The sequence below is a fragment of the Nematocida parisii genome (assembly GCF_000250985.1).
Source record: "Nematocida parisii ERTm1 unplaced genomic scaffold supercont1.2, whole genome shotgun sequence".
NCBI lineage: Eukaryota > Fungi > Microsporidia > Nematocida > Nematocida parisii.
This window is the reverse complement of record NW_013524647.1, coordinates 572,763-591,788: the sequence shown is the minus strand read 5'-3', so window position 1 is coordinate 591,788 and position 19,026 is coordinate 572,763. Positions and strand designations below refer to the sequence as shown.

Below are 19,026 nucleotides of genomic sequence, written 5' to 3'. Positions count from 1 at the left end.
AATGAACCAGGTGACGAGATTGATATAGAAGACAATCTATTTGCATTAATTAATGCACTATCAAAGAACAAGGATCTTAAAATACATTCTGACTATTTTAAAATAGAAATGCAAGAGGATGAAACACTTGACTTTTTTAATGATTTTAATCTAGTTTACATGGATGAAAGGGTATATGGAAGGGTAAGAATACATATAGAAGGACATCATTGCAGACTAGATCTATTGGGAGATTCAATATTGAATGAGAATAAACCAATTATTAAAGAGAAGCTCAATGAAATCTGGAATGCATATGATAATCCAAATAATTATATAGAATGTATAATTAGGCATTACATTTCTGTAGAGTTGGCTAAAATACAAAGTAATTATGTGTACGAGGATAATTCTGTTAAAAGCATAATTTTAAATAGTATTAATGCCGGTAGTTACAGAGGTGTACTTACTATATTCTTATACGGAAGAATTGAATCGCTTGGACACAAGAAATATATTGTTACACACTTCTTGATGTTACATGCTAATTCGATTATAACTGACCCCTCACTAGCCCGAATGACAGACAATATTATAGGATGTTCCCAAATGGATCGCTTTTATATAAGAAATAGTATATTACAAGGCTATTTTTTCAATCCAAACGCTGAAGAATATTATACAAAAATTAGTGTAAACATCTGGAGATGTTGTTTAAAAATACACATTGCTGAGTCATTTAAACCATTATGCCAAGCATTGTTTCTATCTACAAACGCTGTAGATAATATCTTTATATACTGTTTTATTGAGCTAATGAAAACAGTAAGTAAATCAGATGAATGGTATAACTTGATCAATGATTATCACTCTATGATTAAGGATATACTTTATTATTTAGACCATACAACTAAACCTAAAATTGACACATTTAATGAGATAATGGGTATTATTTGGTTATCATTTAATCAACGAGATAAGTATAGAGTAGCAAATATCTACTTGGCTTGGTTTTTTAATATATTTTCATACGAGAATTTACATGATAAAGAGGTATGTTTGCTATATTTATTCAATATTATAGATAATAATTATCTTGTAATAGAAGATAAACAAAATATTCGATGGAGTATTGAAAATGAGTACTTCATATTTAATTATTTAGATGCTAATAGAATTATATTATGTAATAATGATGATGAACGTACTGAAAAATACAATAAGATTATACAAATATTGACTAATAGTGTTGGTTTTGATCCTAGGATGAACCATGCCTAATGTGGAAGCCTCTTACCCACGTCTTGGAAGTCTTATAGAACTGTCATAATTGGAAATTGTGACTATATAAGATGAGAATAATAATAAATTTGAATCAATGTTAATTCTGTACAAGGGAATAACTAACTAATAGTACAACATATACCAGTAAATATATAATTATATTATATAATTATTCTATTATAATTGGTATTTAAAAATAGAAATAAATTATATTTTTATTGAATTTTAAAATAAATTATTTACACTTTCTTTTATTTCAGTAGAAAACGTGAACTATGCATGATTTATTAAAAATAAAATATTATTTATGCCTTACAATATATACAGAATATTATTAGGGGCCTATATAGTAATAATTAGTTTAATAAAATTTTATCTTGGTTTAATTTGTTGGCAGCACAGAAGATAAATTATTTTATTTCCAATAAATCCTTTTTAGAATTACTACTTATAATGAAAAGTATTAAGATATTATTAATTATATACTTATCGTGTATATTAATTGCTAATGGAGTGATTGCATGCGACATAGAAGAAGAAAAATCAAATAAAGAAAAACATTCAAACAATTTAGCAAAGTTAACCCTAGAAGTTAGTTTACATTGTAATACTCATATAAAAAGACATGAGAAAAATAAAAAGCAAAGAGATTCTAATGCATTGTCATTTGAGAAGATAGATTGTGATAAAGAATCTGTATTATCAGATAATGTAGAAATAGTTTCAGTCACGGTACTGTCCGCAAAAGATCGAAAATATTATTCTATGAGAGCTATTTCTGCAGAAGAAAAAAACAAGAAAACGCATCTAATGACAAAAGAAGAATTAAAAAATTCAATTGATTCTAATTTAGATAATATATCTATGAAAGAAAAAAAGTTAATTCACATGCTAAATGCGATTTCTAAGTTAAGCCCTGGGCTACCCAAAGTAAACTATTCTAAGGACAAAAAAATTATTACTGCAATTATTAAGAACATGGATGTAGTTGTAATTAAAAGAGAAGAGCTTCTTTATAGAGATAGAGATCATTTAAAAATCACTCTGCAGCAAGTACTAAATGCTGCTGCCAATGAAGAGAAAAAACATCAGTATGCAATTATGAATCATATGAAAATAGCAGTTACTATTTCTTATCCGAAAGAAATCCAGCATAATCCAATCATAGTGCATGCTCTTCTGGAGTATTATGGAAACTCGCTGGGTGGTATATTTTCTTTAGCACTTAATAGGTTTCAATTATTAATAAGACAGTTGTTTCATTTAAGCATAAATTTAAAAATGCATTAAGTATTCTTATAGTAATATTTATAACTGTTCTTATGGTTATTCTGTGTATAGTTGGAATATTCCCTAATGAAGCAAAACAGCTAGTGAATAATTATAAATAAGTCATTACTTTAATACTACTATATATAATAAATCATTTCATTTATAATGAGCATACAATATACATTACAGTACATTTCTTATTATACTCAAATTATTTCATTTTATAATATAATACACATAGTGTCCTATATTATAATTATTTATACTACACCGTATAATATATTTTATTTTTTATACCCATGCAGTAATAATTAATACTTTTAAATCATAGTATAATAATTAATAGACCTCATCATGTCTATAAACTGATGTATACTAGTATATACTAGACTGGTTAATAGTTTATACACATTGTGCATAAAGTATTATATAATATATAATGTACTATATATTATAACCCATTTTTTACTTTTTATATAATTAACAGTAAGTTATAACATTCTTTTTTAGTTAAGATAGTTTATTACTGTATAATAGCCATTAACCAACAACCGCCTTATACGCCACTAAGCCACCGCATGGCCATAAGATAGCCATAATAAGTTAATGACTGTGACTGATAAGGTAGATGGACATGGCTTATACAGCACACAGTCAGTCAGACCAGACCAAGCACTGAGTCATCCGTGCTTAAGCAGCCCTTTAATAAGTGCATCAACTGACTCGTTCGTTGGTGCTTGTGGTAGTGCGCCTACCACCAGACAGATCGCATTAAATAAGTGCAGCCATTGAACTCGCTACTCATGGCACACCAACACATGCACAGCCAGGCCAGACCAGACCAAGCACACGACCAGACCAGCACAGGCTTAGTTAGTTTTTTTTAGGTTAAAACAGTTTATTGAAGGCTTAGTCAGTCAGTGGGTCAGTCAGTGGCTTAGTCAGACCAGTACGGTTAGTCAGTGGCTTAGTCAGACAGACCAGTACGGTTAGTCAGTGGCTTAGTCAGACAGACCAGTACGGTTGGTTAGTCAGTAGCTTAGTCAGACAGACCAGTACGGTTAGTCAGTGGCTTAGTCAGTTAGTCAGGGTACTTGGATCATCATGGGAGGGCCTTTCCATCCCACTTGAATCTTCGACGGGTTCGCTTAGTGGTGCCAGTGCCTGTGAGTCCACGTATGCCTGGTTACGTCTGGTTCTGTTCACATATGCCTGGTTACGGCTGGTTCTGTTCACGTATGCCTGGTTACGTCTGGTTCTGGCTGGCCCCATTTCCAGTGACAATTTGCGACTTGCGTTTATCTCTTTAGTTCAATATTTTATTGTTCTCCTTTCGTTTCAATTGGATGGGCATCGTCCTGGTTGGGTCGCTAAACCAACTGGGACTTGAAGTTGTCCTTATGGTGGGCTGGTCACTCCGTGGCTTATTATTCTGTTACTGGTGCTGATTGCTGTTATAGTGCATGGTTAGTGGATTAATGGTCTGTTACTGGGGGGACAGACTGTTGGTTTACTATTCTGTGTACTGGGTCATTTACTGTTGGATGAGTGGCTGTTGAGCCATTCACTCTTCTTATGATGTTCTTTATGGGCCTGTGTAATGGATATTTTATGTATCGGGTTATGTCGGGTTATGTTATTAAATAAATACAGATTATGGTATACATTTATAATTTATAGTACAGTGTAGTAATAATTATACTTATTATGCATAGTATAATAAGTATTGATGAAATAAGGGAATACTAAATATTATACATTATAGTAAATATTCTATTACTTATTACACATATTAACATAACATAATACACAGTGTATAGTAAATTATACACACTAACAAAACTTATTACTTAGTATGCTATGTATATTATATTCTATTACTTATCACACATTACTTATTATATTCTATTACTTATTGCATATTATACTTATTAGGTCATTACTTATCACACATTACTTATTATATTCTATTACTTATTAGATTATTACTTATTACACATTGTATGTTATATTCTACTTATTATGTTATGTGTAATAAGTAATGGTATACTAATAGAAATATTAAATATTGCATATTATACTTATTAGATCATTACTTATTACACTATGCATATTATATTCTATTACACTATGCATATTATATTCTATTACTTATTACACATTGCTTGTTATATTCTACTTATTATGCTATGTGTAATAAATTATAAATAGTAATTCGTGATTTCTTTTTTATGAAAAGGAAAGAAGAGGATTTGCCGTACACAGGCAGAACATTCGTGGTCACAGGAACAACAAAAACACCAAGAGAAGATTTAGTTAACAGAATAAGAGAATTAGGAGGGAAAGTCACTCTGGGAATATCTGGGGTTACAACATATTTAATAGCAGGAGAAGAACCTGGCCCAGCTAAACTTAAAAAAGCAGTTGCCCATGGGACAAAAATACTATCAGAAGAAGATTTCATAGAAATGACCAGTCATTATATAATACTACCAATAGAAGTAAAGAAGAGTAAACCAGAAGTGTACTCAAAGGAGAGATGGTGTGATAAGTATAAGCCAGAGACATCTTCAGATATTCTTGGTAATAAACAGACTATTACACAACTAAAAACCCATTTATTATCTATGTCTAGAGCACCCATTCTACTCACGGGGAGTTCTGGGTGTGGTAAGACACTCTCAGCATATTTAATAGCAAAAGAATTAGGGATATCACTGATTGAGTATAATGGGGCTGATTATAGGAACAAGCAAGAAGTATCAATAATAAAAGGACTCTCAACACAGAAATCACTTACACATGGGATACACTTACATAAGAATAAAGCACTCCTTATGGAAGAGATAGAGAATATGACATCAAGTGACAGGGGCGGGTTACAGGAAATACTGAATTTATTCAAGGAGACTAAAATACCGATTATACTTACTACTAATAATAAGGGCAGCCAGAACCTTAAAACAATTATTTCTAAGTGTAAGGTTATACCGTACAGTAAAATAGACAGTAGAAGTATTACTAACTTATTAAAAACCATAACAATTAAAGAGGGAATATCTGTACCAGAGAATACTTTAATGCAAATATCAGTGACAGCAGGTGGTGATGTAAGATATGCAATAAATATGCTGCAGTACTTAAGCAAAAAGGATCAGATATCAACTGAAGATATAAAAATAATGGGCAAGCATATTACAAGTAGTAATTTATTCGATGTAACTAAAGAAATCTTACAGTCTTATAATTCGCCTGCACATAAAATCAATTTATTCTTTGAAGAACCTTTATTTGCACTTCTCATGGTGTTTGAGAATTATTTAGGGGAGGATACGTTAAAATCAATTGCAAATACGGCAGATACGCTTAGTACAGCAGAAATAATCAGTGGTAGAATGATTAACTCAGATGAAAAAAGACTATTCCCAGTGGCAGCGTATTATACTGCAGTTAAGCCCAGGATTAAAATATCCAGTAAATTAGCATTTAGTAAATACATTGGCCAAATATCTGCACAGAGTGCATCTAAGAAGAAAATGGTTAGAATAATCAATGAGTCTACAAAGAGAAGTTTTCGTGGTGGGTGGTCTGTCCTGTATAACTGGCTTAGTACTATGCTTATGCTGGAGAGTAAGAATACCCATAAAGAAGATATTCTAGAATATATTCATGCATTAAATATGGATAAAACAGTTCTACAAGCACTCAGTGAATTAACTAACATAAAAATCAAACCAAGCACACTTCCATTAATAAAGCCACAGAAGGAGTAGGACCATTAAATCTATTTTTGTATCCATGGCGTGTGACAGAATTTAAAATAGTATTATAATACATAAAGAGAAAATGTTTTATTGGTAATGAAGAAATTACAGCAGAAAACCAAAACAAAGGATAATTATTTAGAAGAATTAGAGAGCGTAAACTATAAAACATCCTTAGAAGCAAAGAAAACACTTAACAGTATTCTTAGAACTACGGACAAAACCACGGCTATGCTGTATGAACAGAGAGAAGTACTTGAAGACATAAGAAATGACTCGTACACAGCAAAGGATAATTTAGAGAAGAGCAAAGGATTGACAGTTAAAATGAAAAGAGCAGGAAAACTCATTGTAATTGGTGATAAAGTCAGTGATAAATTAAAGAGTATTTTTAAATCAGCACCAAAACCAAAGCAGAACTTCCCCTCATTCACTTCACCAACAGACCATGCAGCGCCAGACTCAGAAGAATTCCCCACAGAAGAAAAGGAAATAACAAAAGAAACAACAAATGATGTACTAATATCTATAAGAAATGGGCTTAAAACCCTACACAGTAAGCTTGATAAACAGAATAAAGAACTGAACAGTCAAAACCCATTAATCCAGGATATAACAGAAACCAACAAGAAATCCTCAACAGAAGCAGAAAAGGTAATGAAAAGTCTTAAAAAAATATAACCCAAAATAAATGAAATTATTATAATTTTATAATGAAAAAAAATTAGCATTGCTCAGAATAGAAGCAGAATTTAAAGAATTAGTCTACAGCAGTAATGAAAAAGTCTCTTTATTATGTGAAAATGAGAGTTTTATTCTTGTGTATACGCTTACCTTATTAGATGGTTATTATAAAAATCATACTTATGTGTTTAATATTAACATACCACAGAATTATCCATTCAGTCCTCCAAAACCTGTCTGTATAACAAAAGTACTGCACCCATCAATTGATGACTTAGGAAGGATTTGCTTAAACATAACGAGAGAGGATTGGTCTGTACAGCAAACTCTGCAAGTGGTAATATTTGGAATATCTTCAATATTTTATGATGTACCAACTGAGAATCCATTCAATCAGAAAGCGCATTCTTTATTAATGAAGAATCCTTCTGATTTTATAAAAGAGGTGAATTTAGTATATAATAGTAATAAAATATAATACACACTGTGTAAAAAATAAAAATAAAATGAGCAAAACTTATTACTATTTACACAATGTATAATAAATAATGTAAAATATAATACACATTGTGTAAAAAATAAAAATAAAAATGTTTAAAGTACAGAGAATTACTCAGCATACAGTAAAACAATTGTATAACCAGAATACGTACTCTATACATATGCTTATTTATTCTATTATATTATATATTAATAATATATTTATATGTAAATTAGTATATAATAGGATAATCCTATCTGTACACATATCAGAATACGTTATAATAATTATTTCTACTGGTTTACTTTTTTATGATTATAAAAAAAATAATTATTTAACTCTTATTAAGGAAATACCTATTAAAGGCATTTTATACAGTAAATGTGCTGATGAGTATATTATACTGTGTATACTGGATGGCAATAGAGTTATAAGTACTATTTACAATACAAAATTACTAGTAGAATATAGGATAAGTAATAGTATATGTATAAAAAATTATGTAAATCCTGTACTAAGTGTTATAGAGAGGGGTAAAAATATTCATGGAATAGAAGAAAATAGAATTTGTGTAGAATATTCTGATCATAAAGTATATTTAAGGAATTCGGGTGAGTGTTTTACTGAAATTTCAACGGAAATATTTGATAAAGGTATATTAAAAAGCAGAAAAACTGTTAGAAATATATTTATAGATAGGAGAAATCTACTTAGAATAACACCAGGCCAGATTACACATATAAGAATAAGCACACACAGGAATATTCTAGCAGAAAAAACGAGCTATACGAGGATATCAGAGACTTCTAATGGACTAATAATATATACAGAAGGTGTTTCAGGTTATAACATATACAGAGAAGAGTATAAATATATCTTAGAAGTACTAAACCCACGGGATGAAGTGGATTTAAAGGAGTCAGAGAAAGATAGAAAACATTCTAAAGAAATAGTATTTGGTGAAGGGCTTCCTTCTGTTATATTAACTCCTGTGCTATACGCATACATAACAGAAAAATATATTCATCAATTATTATATACAGGCACTGTAGAAGTGTTTATACGAAATAATGAGAATATAGAGTATGTTAGGTCATTTGGGCCTATATCTGTGCACGGTTTAACTGACTTTTACTGTTTTTCTACATATACGTCATCATTAGTAGTACTTGTATATGAAAATTTACACTTTGAGGTAGTAGAGTATTCATACAAAGCAGAAAACTGTTCATCATTACCTGCGCCAGATGGAATAGTTGATGTAATGCGGTTTAGGAAAGATATTGTGATAAAATACGATTCAGGCTATGCGAAATACTCCCTTAACAAGAAAAAGGTGCTTGAACAGATGGATTTAGATGTAGAAACAGGAATACTTCACTCATTTGATGCACCAAATATGAATGTACAGCACTCTCCCGTGATTTTTACTAAATCCAATGATAATATTATATCTGTACACTGGAGAAATTCAATTTTAGTAAGAGATAGCACTATTAACAATTTCTATTTATTACACCGTGGGTACATATATTCAAAGGGGTTTAGGCTAATCCTAACAAAAGAAGAAATTTCTTTTCCTTTTACAATATATTCACTTTCTGTTTATAATACAGCAGAAAGAAGTACTGTCCTTGTATATTTGTCTAGTGGTAGCATACATCTACTTTCTGTTGTTAATGGGAGTGTAATTGGAAGATTAGAATTATACCATAAAATATCTTGTAGTTGTTTACGCATGCTATCACTTGACTCGTTTTTATGTATTACAGGAAATAATACATTAACGGTTTTTGGTGGTGATGAGTATATTTATCCAATATTACGTGTAAAATTACCTGGGATGATTGAGGATGTTTCTACTTCACAAAATAATATTTTGGTTGTGACAGATAATAATGATATATACTGCTTAGATAAGATAGATATAAGAAATTCTACATACACTGACGACCCTTCACTAATTAATGTTGTACCTATAGAATATTAAACGTATTTTTAATTAAAATTTCCGTTATTTTTTGTATTTTCAGATATTTAACTTTTAGTAATTTTCGGGTATGAAAAACTTGTACACAATTTTTATTATAACTGAATACTTTTGAAAATTTAAAATTATTAAAATTTATTTAACTGTGAAATGTAGTTCTTGTTAATTATTCTTATTATAACTGACACCATGGGAATATACCTAAGAGTAGTAAATCTATGAATATAATGAATTACTCTTGGAATAAACCATTTCTTATAAATGATAGATCTACTTTGTGTCCAACTAAATCTCTGATATTATTCATTTGTCTTCCTATCATAACAGGCCTTTCTAAAGAAATACCCCATCCAATCACACGGACATCTTCTGGGTACCCCATTGGAAGAAGCATTTCTGGCCTAAACATACCAGAGTTGCCTATTTCCATCCACCTTTTCATTTCTTCATGATATCCGAATACTTCCATACTTGGCTCTGTATACGGATTGTACGCCGGCTTATACTTTATCTTGCTTATTCCTAGCTTCTTAAAGAACTCTTCCATGAACCCCATTAAATGCGAGATTGTTAGGCCAACTCCCATAATTATGCCTTCTACCTGATGGAACTCTGCTAAGTGCGTGGCATCAAGTGTTTCATTTCTGAACACTCTGTCAATTGAAAAATACTTTCTGGCATAGTCATCTGCTGTAGCACTGCTGAAATCTATATCCTGTGCTATTTTGTACAGCAGTCTTGTTGTCACGGCAGTGGTGTGCGTTCTAAGAACATTCTTCCTTGATTCCTCTACACTCCACGGAGCCTTGTATCCAGAAGATCCATAGCCACCCACAGTGTGCACCGTCTCCACGCGCTTTAAATACTCACTTTCTGGATCCTTTGCATACGCTGGGTCTGCCATGAAAAATGTATCCTGCTCATTCCTGGCTGGATGTCTCTGTGGCTGGAATAATGCATCGAAATTCCAGAATGAGGATTCAATGTATTTCCCTGCATCCATTTCTTCAAACCCCATTAGTAAAAATATATTCTTCACCTTCTCCCTTTCCATTGACAGTGGGTGCAGTGCTCCGCCATACTTTGAAAGAGTAGCAACAATGTTGAAGTTGTACTTCTTAAGATTACTTGCTAATTCTATCTTATTTATCATTTCAACTGTTATGTCACTCACTGCAGCTTCAGATACAGAATATTTCTCGCCTTTTCTTAAGATATAGTGCGTTGTTTTCTTCTGAATTAAAAGCTTTCGTTTCTTTAACTCTGTGATTTCTTGGGGTGTTAACTCTCCTAAGCTTTCTAATTGTTGCTTCGTTAAATCCTTGCTAAAATTTTGATTTCTTGCTAGTTTGCCATTGTCTATTTTCAGTATTTTCATACGAAGCCCGTTGTTTTTTCCTTTCTTTATAAATTCAAGAATTTCCTTCTCTGTTTTTCCTGTAAATTGCTTACTCTCTTTCAATTTATTAACAATTTCCTGATCACCCATTGATGCCTCAAGTATAGAATAAATAATATACTCGGCCGAGCCATATTGTAGAATATCCTTAGCCTCTTCTGTTGTCACTATCTCTTCCCTTTGAACAGGACTGCTGGTAATCCTCTCAAATGATTCTAGCCTCTTAACTGCCCCTATTATTTCTGTATACTCTCCTTCTATTCCAGTGGTTTCTATTTCTTCTGTGTTTTTTAATGCAGTCAGTATTTTCTCTTCTACATTTTCCATGGTCATGCAGTAAAAATCCAGAAAAATAATTTATTATTATTAGAGCTAAGCTAATTTGCTTGGATAAAAATAACGGATTATTGCTAAAAATAGCATACCAGATAAGAATTAGAAGGTTTATGCAAATAACAGATAAAAATAGAAGTATTTAGAAATTCAGAGTAGTTTTAGTTATTGTTTTATATTTATATATTACGCAGTCTGTACTGTATTTGGTGCTTTAGGTATTTCTTCAATAATTGCTGTGCACACTTCAGTAACCAGCGCATCACTCTTTGATAATGACCACTCTTGTATTTTTTTAGACATATCAGTTATTGTTGTTATTTTAGTAAGTGCCTTAACCACCTCCACTAATAAATGATGCGGCGACTGCTTACTATGGCCATCTATATGATCATCTTCCTTGGATTGAGATATTTCGTTTTCTGATGCAGTCAGTGTGTGCCTCTCAATTAAATATGACTTAATCACTTCACACAGTATTTTCATTGGGCTTTCCCTCTCTGCTGCCTCTTCAAAGAGTTTTTGTGCAGTGGCTTTTATGTCTGAGTCATCCAGAAGAAGAAGAGAAAGTGCCCAGTAGTTGTCCTTTACTTTAACCATTCCACTTCTTAGTAGGTGCCTAATAAGCACTAAAGCAGTCATTTTTACTTCCTCTGACTGGTTCTTTAGGGGCAGGAATAAACTATTTCCTGCATTTTTTACTAAACTGCTGAATGCCATAACTGAGTCCGCAATAATTACCAATGCAATTATCTGCAGGTGGTCAGATCCGGTTTTTAGAATATTTATAACATCATTCATAAAACGAGAGCTGCACTCACTGCTAATGCTCATTATTTTTCCTAAAGACAGTAAAGAGACTTTTTTGACTGTTTCATCTGGGCTGTAAATTCCTGTCACAACGATATCCAGCAGTCCCTTCAGCGCAGAAGTTTCTCCAAATAATATTTCGTGCTCCTTTGCAAAAAACACACGATCTGCCATTTCTTCTTGCTCTTCTGTTGTGTTTTTAAAACTGTTCCTCTTTGATCCTACGCTCAGTCTCCTTTCTCTGATCTCCATGTTTGAAATGCTTTCTTTTCTCTTTTTGCTTGCGCTGACAGGAGTTTTTGTTTTTGCCTGATTATTCCACGCTGCTTCAACTCTCTCCAGATGCACTGCCTGCTTTATCGCTATGTGTCCAACTGCAAAAATCACAGGAAGCGGATTTTCGCTTGCAAGAAGTGTATCAAGCACCTCAACTGCTAGCTCATCTGGATTCATACTGATTAAATACGCAGTATCAATTACTGTCTGTACTATTTCCAGATTGTTGTTATCTGCTAAAGAAAGTGCATTTACCACTGCACGAATCGTCTCCGATGAATTTCCTGATCTATAGTCAAGATTACCAAGAATTCTAATTGCCTCACATATTATAGACCTATCCGTGCTCTTCCCCAGTACTGCGTAAATTCTGGGCAGCGCACTTTCAGTTACTGACCGGTCTGTAGTGGACAGCCTTCTAAGTAGGCGCAGATGCATTAGAACATCTTTTTCCTTATCTATTTGGTAGAACAAAGTGTTAATCGCTTCTATTCCAAGTATTCCTCGTAGTGTAAGGTCTCTAATAGTCCCCTCATACGCTAAACTGTCTGAATCAAAATGAATTAAAAGATCTATTAGCTTTTTCGGGTTGCCATCCACCATTTTTCTTATTTCCTCTGAAAGAACATCTGCTGCATTGCGCCCATCTAGTGTTAGTCTCTGCCAAGAAAATAAAAACAGACTTGGGAATACTTCTAGCGCATTCTCTATGCCATATGAATAACACAAAGATACATATTGTATTATTTCTGTTATTTCGCCTTTACTACCAGCCTTCAAAAGTTGCTTTATCACCTCAACACTCGTATGTATTGCCTGATAAAAAGAAGTGGCACTGGCATAGTACGCCGGGTCTGTTTTTTCGTGCGCTTTTAACCTCTGCAAATTAAGCATTCCTCCATCTAGTACATACGGATGGCTTTCTAGTGCTCGCTTAAAGAAAATAATTGTTTTCTTTCTTACCATCTGGGTTTTGTCCATAATCCTTCCGTGCAGTGAAGTGTACACCCGTTCCTTTAAGTTTTCAAGAATCCCATTGTTACATAATATGTCTGTAAGAGACTGAACCGCCCGTCCCCTGCAAAAGGGGCTTACATCCATTGTTCTTTCTATAACAGCAGAAATAATAGTTGCCAGCTCTTTTTCACCCTTCCTCTCCTGCTCAATCTGTGCCTTTAGGGCTTTTGATATTGAAACAGCAGACTCACTCGCCGAATTTCTAATGCACTGCACCTCAGATGTTATACTCTGTAGAAGAGGATTGATTATATCAGAAATGCCCTGCTGCCTAATTGATTCACATACTTTAAGTATAAGACTGCTATAGTTCTTTTGAATCACCGTGTCTTTACTGTGCTCACTCTCCTGAAGTAAATATTCTAAAATTTCCCCAAGTAAATTTTCTTCTTTTGCATTAGAATCACTCACACCCGCACTAATCTCTTCTTTATCACTCTGTACATTAATTTTTCTGAGTGCACTAATATACAAAATTGTCTCTGTTAAAATACTAGTTGTGTGCTCATACTGTAGCATACTCAATGAATTGTACATAATTGATTCTGTGCTAAACTCAATCTCTTCAAATATTTTAAAAACTGCGCTTTTTACTTCTATCTGTGCCTTTTTCCCTTCTAACGACTTGAAAAGCACCTTACACAGTAAATCAAAATTACCTGAAACTTCCCCACACAGATCCCTGCTTTTACTAATTATACTAAGAACAGTGCTAGAATCCGTTTCAACCGTGTCAGGCTTAAAATACGCCGGAATTGTGCTTAAAAACACAGTTGTGTTGTCTATATTGCTAAAAATACCTGTTATAATCTCCTTTTTTAACGGATGATTATGTAAGTTAGAAAACAGCTGAGTGTACTTATCTGGCTCCTGACTAATCGGTACGTCTTTAAGATGAGAAATAAGCAATTCTAGCTCTCTTCCTTCTGCCATTTAAAATAAAAATGACAAAACAAAATTGGCTTAAATTTATTTTTGTATTTCTTTCCTACTAATACAGCTATAATACAATAAAATATATTTCTCATTTTTATTACAAGTATATAATAATATTTATTATGAATAAGTTATACTACAGTAGAAATAATCTAAAAATAAAATAAACTGCTCAGTTTTTGTTAATAATCAGGTACACCACTGTGCCTGTATTTATCATTATTTCAACTATACTTGATATAATAAAGAAATATTTTAGATATTATCTATGAACTCTGCTATACTGGGCTATTTAATATATATTGTCTGATGTATTTTTAGTTGGTTTATATATTCATAATAAATTTATGAGACTTACTAATACGGTAGTTTATTTGTGTAAATGTCTATGCCTTTCTATTATTCTGTTTTGTTGATGGGACTAAATTCAGTACTAGTGGCTGAATAGAGTCTACATAATAGATTCCTCGCTTTTCAATTTGTAAAAAGTCTCCTTTTACTGCGAACTTAATCCTTTCATCGCACTCAAAGGTTTCTTTGTGCACAGAGTTCTCGTTAAACACCTCAGTTATACTCCTTTCGTCTAATTTATCCACTGAGATTAAATCACCATACTCTACGACTGTTGCTGTGCATGTTTCCACAGGTAGCCACGTAAGTCTGGCTTTTGTATACTTGGGGTGAACTTCATGAGGTCTTACTTTCATAGGAGACATTTCAATTATTTTGAATGTTCCTAGTCCCATGAGTGTAATATCATCTTCAAGAGAAACAGTGCCAAGATCGTTAGACGATACATATATGGACTCTGTAACAACTCTGTCGCTGGATTTCAAGTCATTTACATCTGCTACGATCTGAATGCAGTGCATATCTCCTTTGCATATTCCATGAATTTTATTTGCAGTTTTTTCTACTATTTTAGCATTGATTGACCATAATTTATCCCACTCCAAAAGAACTGTATTCTTTGATGGGCCTTGCATGATTACATACTCTTTTAGTGCCTGTTTTGTGAGGCCTTTCCTGAGTATTCCTCTAATTGTTGGCATTCTTGGGTCATCCCACCCGCATACCTTGTGGCTTTCTACTAGCTGCTTTAGAGACCGCTTGCTTAAAACTGTTTTTTTGAAATTTAGCCTAGAGAAGTCCCATATAATAGGCCTATTCTTTAAGTCCAGCGCAGATATAAACCACATGTACTGGGCATTTCTATCACGGTACTCATTTGTTCTTAGTGTAAGCGTAATTCCTTCTATGCTGTCAATCACTGGACATGCAAAGTCATATGTTGGATATACTCTGTATTTTGCTCCCGTGTAGTGGTGCGGAGTTAAGTTCACTCTGTATATTACAGGATCTCTCATAGCCTTGTTTAAGTCCTCCATATTGATTTTAGCCCTTAAACAGTAATCATCACACTCGTTTGTGCTTATCATTTTGTTGAAAATGTTCATATTATCCCGAATAGAAGCAGTTCTGTTCTTTGAGTGTACACCCTTGTCCCTTTCCATTCTCATCTGCTCAACCGGTGTGTTGTCACAGTATGCTAGGCCCAGCTCTATCATTGTTTTAGCAGAACTAAGCAGAAATTCAAAGTTGTCGCTCGTACGCGTATGCGCATTTGCCTTTATGCCAAGTGATGCAATGTCCTCCATAATACTCTCCTCAAACTCTTCGTTTTCTTTCGTAGGGTTTGTATCGTCCATCCTTATTATTAACTTTCCATGATACTTCTCTGCAAAGTATTGGTTAAGCAGCGCAGCCTTGGCGTGGCCTATGTGCATATAACCACTTGGCTCTGGTGGAAATCTAGTTACTACTCTATACCCCTCTGGTAAGCCGATATCAAACGATGCTTGATCATCTGGTTTTATGTCCGCTTTCTTCTGCTTCTCATACTCTTTCATAATTTCACTCTTCTCTTCTAACTGTTCAACATAAAATGCATTTAATTTTACCAAATTCTTTAGCTTCCCTGCCTTCTGTAAATTCACAAAAATAGTCTCTGAGTACAGTAAAAAGAATAAAAGCGTCTTCTGAATAGGCTGAAGTGCCTCTAAATCAGATTCTTCCAAAACATTTGACACTCTGGTTATCTCTGGATATGGCATTCCTACCTTCCATCCGTTCAAATACTCCATTGAGTTAGTTGAAATGCTAGGAATTCTCTCTAATAAATCCATTAATGATGAATAATTAAAGAGCCCTTCCTCTTTTCCTGTTGTATATTCTAATTCTATGTCTTTACACTCTTTAGCCAAAGCAAATGCCAAGATGTGGTGCCTTCTAGTGTGGTTATACAATATTTTTACCATAAAAAAAGAGAAAAAGAAGATTCATTAAATTCACCGCATCTCTTCATATTATAGAAACCCACAAAAATATAAAGTATTCTTGGCCTAATTTTGTTTCCTTACATATATATTCAACAAATTCTGTCTATTCATTCTTATTGTTTAAAAATACAATATTGCATGCATAATATACTCCGAAAGAATTTCTCTGCTTTCTATTTTATTCGCACGCTTTCCAACAGAAGAATACTTTTATTTTTCATTTTTTCTCAGATACATCCATGGATAAAGTCAAAAGATACACAAAAGATGTAAAAATAGGAGAAGGAACCTATGCAGTGATTTACATGGGAAAAGAGTATCTTGTGAATCCAGCTGACGCATCTTCTGAAATAATCACAGAAACACCTCCACATAATGCACTTCCGGGTAGGCAGGTGGCTATAAAAAGAATTAAAAAAGATGCAACACAATTAGACATAGAAATGGCCACATTAAGAGAGATAAAATACTTAAACTATCTAAAATCGGAGTATGTAATTGAATTATACGACACAATTGTGCAAGACAGGCACATCCACTTGATATTGCCGTATATGGACAGCAATCTCGAGGTTATAATCAGAAGTAAAAAACTTATATTTATGCCACAAGATGTAAAAGCATGGATGCTTATGATTTGTAAAGGATTACAAGAATGCCATTCTCGTTTTATTATACATCGTGATATTAAACCAAATAACATACTTGTAAATAAAAATGGAGAGCTAAAGCTAGCAGATTTTGGAATATCTATAGACATAGGATTTCCGTTGCGTATGATGACACCTAACGTAGTGACTCGGTGGTATAAGGCGCCTGAAATTCTTTTAGGGTGTAACAATTATACATTTGCTGTAGATATATGGGCACTTGGTTGTTTATTCGCTGAACTATTACAGAGAAGCCCCTACTTGCCCGGTAAATCAGATGCCCACCAATTAGAATTAATGTACACCTCAATTGGAACGCCCACGGCTGAAGAATGGGAAGAAATAGGCCATAAAAAAGAAGGACTAGAACTGCCTGCGCATATACCTAGATGTAATTTTTCATTGTGCTTTGGAGCAGCAGGCTCTGATGCAATTGATCTGTTAAATAGAATGCTTGTGTATGTTCCCAGTAAAAGAATAACAATAAGTGAAATATTAAACCATCCCTATTTTACTAATTCCCCTGCACCAACCCCTCCACACCAACTCCCATTTGATTCAATATCACCAGGCGAGTAAGTTTTAGTTTGAATATATTCTGAGAATATTCTACAATTTTTACAGTATTTTTATATTTGCTGTATAATTTTTTTATGGATGAAAGAGCACAACTCATACCAGCAGCCAAATTAATGGCTCATCTGTCTTTAATAGATAAAGAAGAGAGAATAGACAAAGAAACAATAACTATTCTATCACAATTCACTGAAAAGTACATTAATGATATACTAACAAGATCTGCACTTTTAGCTAAACACAAAGGCAACCAAGTGGTCACTGCAGAAGAAATTAAGTTTGTATTAGAAAAAGAATTTGATTATTTCATTGGGACAGGAAACTAAATTAATTTTATTTATTTGGATTAATATTATTAAGTATAACAGTAAAATTAATATAAATCATTATATTTAGAGGATATTCTTTATAGTAATAATTATTTACTATTTTAGTATACGAAAATAAATCATTCTTTGTGTATAAAAGCATAGATAGTCAAATCTAATTATTGTGTATATACGGTTAATCTAATTAATTGTTATAATTAATGTTGTTTGGTTGTTAATTGTTCTGTCTGGCTTAGTATTTCTTAAATCTTCTATTTTCCTAGTCTCTTTTCAACTGTGCTGCTCTTATTAATATTTAAGTAAAATTGTTTACCCCTATACAAATATATATGAAAATAAATATACCACAATAATTAGTGTTATAAATATAATAGTCTTCCAATCCAATTTATTAGAAGACTTCTCTTTAATTGTTGTTATATTGTTGTCTTCTGTTAAATCAGTAATTACTTAATTTATTATAATTCTTTAATATTGCAGTAATTATGAAAGTGTTATAATAAACAGTAAATATAATTGATTTTATACTGTGCATATACACTAATATACATCAATATAGTAATAATCATTTGTATATTAAGTGTATATACGTAAGTATATAAATTCTAGCTATTTATAATAAAAATGAATTTTAAATATTCTTATAAAGCTATAAAATTGAAATATCTTCAGTGAATGGGTTTATAAAAAAATAAAGAAATACAGAAATAGAAATTATTGTAAAAATAATACAGACGGATTATACTAATAATATATTAGAAACACAGATTTATATGAGAAATACAGAAACGAAATCATGTAAATAATTAGACATAGAAAACAATATTATAAGACAGTCAATATTGCTTTATTATCTTAAAACAGTTTATTGATATAAGGTTTGAGGGGCCTCGAACAGATGGATGCC

At 32.5% G+C, this 19,026-nt stretch overlaps 12 protein-coding genes across 12 annotated transcripts; 8 read left to right on the top strand and 4 right to left on the bottom strand.

The window, feature by feature from the left end:
• Positions 1 to 1,397, top strand: NEPG_01081 (uncharacterized protein; the record flags this gene model as incomplete). Its single annotated transcript, XM_013203455.1, has 1 exon — positions 1 to 1,397. A coding segment is annotated over one exon (1,260 nt), but the record flags the coding sequence as incomplete, so codon positions are not given.
• A 319-nt stretch (positions 1,398 to 1,716) lies between these two features.
• NEPG_01080 (uncharacterized protein) lies at positions 1,717 to 2,553 on the top strand (the record flags this gene model as incomplete). Its single annotated transcript, XM_013203454.1, has 1 exon — positions 1,717 to 2,553. The coding sequence occupies one exon, from the start codon at positions 1,717 to 1,719 to the stop codon at positions 2,551 to 2,553; it is 837 nt and encodes a 278-aa protein (XP_013058908.1).
• A 665-nt stretch (positions 2,554 to 3,218) lies between these two features.
• On the bottom strand, positions 3,219 to 3,939 carry NEPG_01079 (uncharacterized protein). The gene has a single exon (XM_013203453.1). The coding sequence runs from the start codon at positions 3,805 to 3,807 to the stop codon at positions 3,613 to 3,615; it is 195 nt and encodes a 64-aa protein (XP_013058907.1). The 5' UTR covers positions 3,808 to 3,939; the 3' UTR covers positions 3,219 to 3,612.
• An 827-nt stretch (positions 3,940 to 4,766) lies between these two features.
• Positions 4,767 to 6,340, top strand: NEPG_01078 (uncharacterized protein; the record flags this gene model as incomplete). The annotated part of the gene is made up of 1 exon (XM_013203452.1): positions 4,767 to 6,340. One exon carries the CDS (start codon positions 4,767 to 4,769, stop codon positions 6,306 to 6,308), a length of 1,542 nt encoding a protein of 513 aa, XP_013058906.1. The 3' UTR covers positions 6,309 to 6,340.
• NEPG_01077 (uncharacterized protein) lies at positions 6,340 to 6,985 on the top strand. The gene has a single exon (XM_013203451.1). The coding sequence runs from the start codon at positions 6,396 to 6,398 to the stop codon at positions 6,978 to 6,980; it is 585 nt and encodes a 194-aa protein (XP_013058905.1). The 5' UTR covers positions 6,340 to 6,395; the 3' UTR covers positions 6,981 to 6,985.
• A 37-nt stretch (positions 6,986 to 7,022) lies between these two features.
• NEPG_01076 (uncharacterized protein) lies at positions 7,023 to 7,496 on the top strand (the record flags this gene model as incomplete). Its single annotated transcript, XM_013203450.1, has 1 exon — positions 7,023 to 7,496. A coding segment is annotated over one exon (439 nt), but the record flags the coding sequence as incomplete, so codon positions are not given.
• A 77-nt stretch (positions 7,497 to 7,573) lies between these two features.
• Positions 7,574 to 9,454, top strand: NEPG_01075 (uncharacterized protein; the record flags this gene model as incomplete). The annotated part of the gene is made up of 1 exon (XM_013203449.1): positions 7,574 to 9,454. The coding sequence occupies one exon, from the start codon at positions 7,574 to 7,576 to the stop codon at positions 9,452 to 9,454; it is 1,881 nt and encodes a 626-aa protein (XP_013058903.1).
• A 155-nt stretch (positions 9,455 to 9,609) lies between these two features.
• On the bottom strand, positions 9,610 to 11,186 carry NEPG_01074 (phenylalanyl-tRNA synthetase subunit alpha A; the record flags this gene model as incomplete). The annotated part of the gene is made up of 1 exon (XM_013203448.1): positions 9,610 to 11,186. The coding sequence occupies one exon, from the start codon at positions 11,184 to 11,186 to the stop codon at positions 9,687 to 9,689; it is 1,500 nt and encodes a 499-aa protein (XP_013058902.1). The 3' UTR covers positions 9,610 to 9,686.
• A 165-nt stretch (positions 11,187 to 11,351) lies between these two features.
• NEPG_01073 (uncharacterized protein) lies at positions 11,352 to 14,222 on the bottom strand (the record flags this gene model as incomplete). The annotated part of the gene is made up of 1 exon (XM_013203447.1): positions 11,352 to 14,222. The coding sequence occupies one exon, from the start codon at positions 14,220 to 14,222 to the stop codon at positions 11,373 to 11,375; it is 2,850 nt and encodes a 949-aa protein (XP_013058901.1). The 3' UTR covers positions 11,352 to 11,372.
• A 364-nt stretch (positions 14,223 to 14,586) lies between these two features.
• On the bottom strand, positions 14,587 to 16,543 carry NEPG_01072 (glutamyl-tRNA synthetase; the record flags this gene model as incomplete). Its single annotated transcript, XM_013203446.1, has 1 exon — positions 14,587 to 16,543. One exon carries the CDS (start codon positions 16,541 to 16,543, stop codon positions 14,612 to 14,614), a length of 1,932 nt encoding a protein of 643 aa, XP_013058900.1. The 3' UTR covers positions 14,587 to 14,611.
• Positions 16,544 to 16,803: 260 nt separating this feature from the next.
• Positions 16,804 to 17,793, top strand: NEPG_01071 (CMGC/CDK/CDK7 protein kinase; the record flags this gene model as incomplete). Its single annotated transcript, XM_013203445.1, has 1 exon — positions 16,804 to 17,793. One exon carries the CDS (start codon positions 16,804 to 16,806, stop codon positions 17,791 to 17,793), a length of 990 nt encoding a protein of 329 aa, XP_013058899.1.
• Positions 17,794 to 17,867: 74 nt separating this feature from the next.
• Positions 17,868 to 18,185, top strand: NEPG_01070 (uncharacterized protein; the record flags this gene model as incomplete). The annotated part of the gene is made up of 1 exon (XM_013203444.1): positions 17,868 to 18,185. One exon carries the CDS (start codon positions 17,868 to 17,870, stop codon positions 18,114 to 18,116), a length of 249 nt encoding a protein of 82 aa, XP_013058898.1. The 3' UTR covers positions 18,117 to 18,185.
• Between the last annotated feature and the right edge of the window lie 841 nt (positions 18,186 to 19,026).

Excerpts from the sequence above, each read along its gene's own strand:
- NEPG_01079 (XM_013203453.1), bottom strand. The coding sequence starts at position 3,807 with ATGGGGCCAGCCAGAACCAGACGTAACCAGGCATACGTGAACAGAACC.
- NEPG_01077 (XM_013203451.1), top strand. The coding sequence starts at position 6,396 with ATGAAGAAATTACAGCAGAAAACCAAAACAAAGGATAATTATTTAGAA.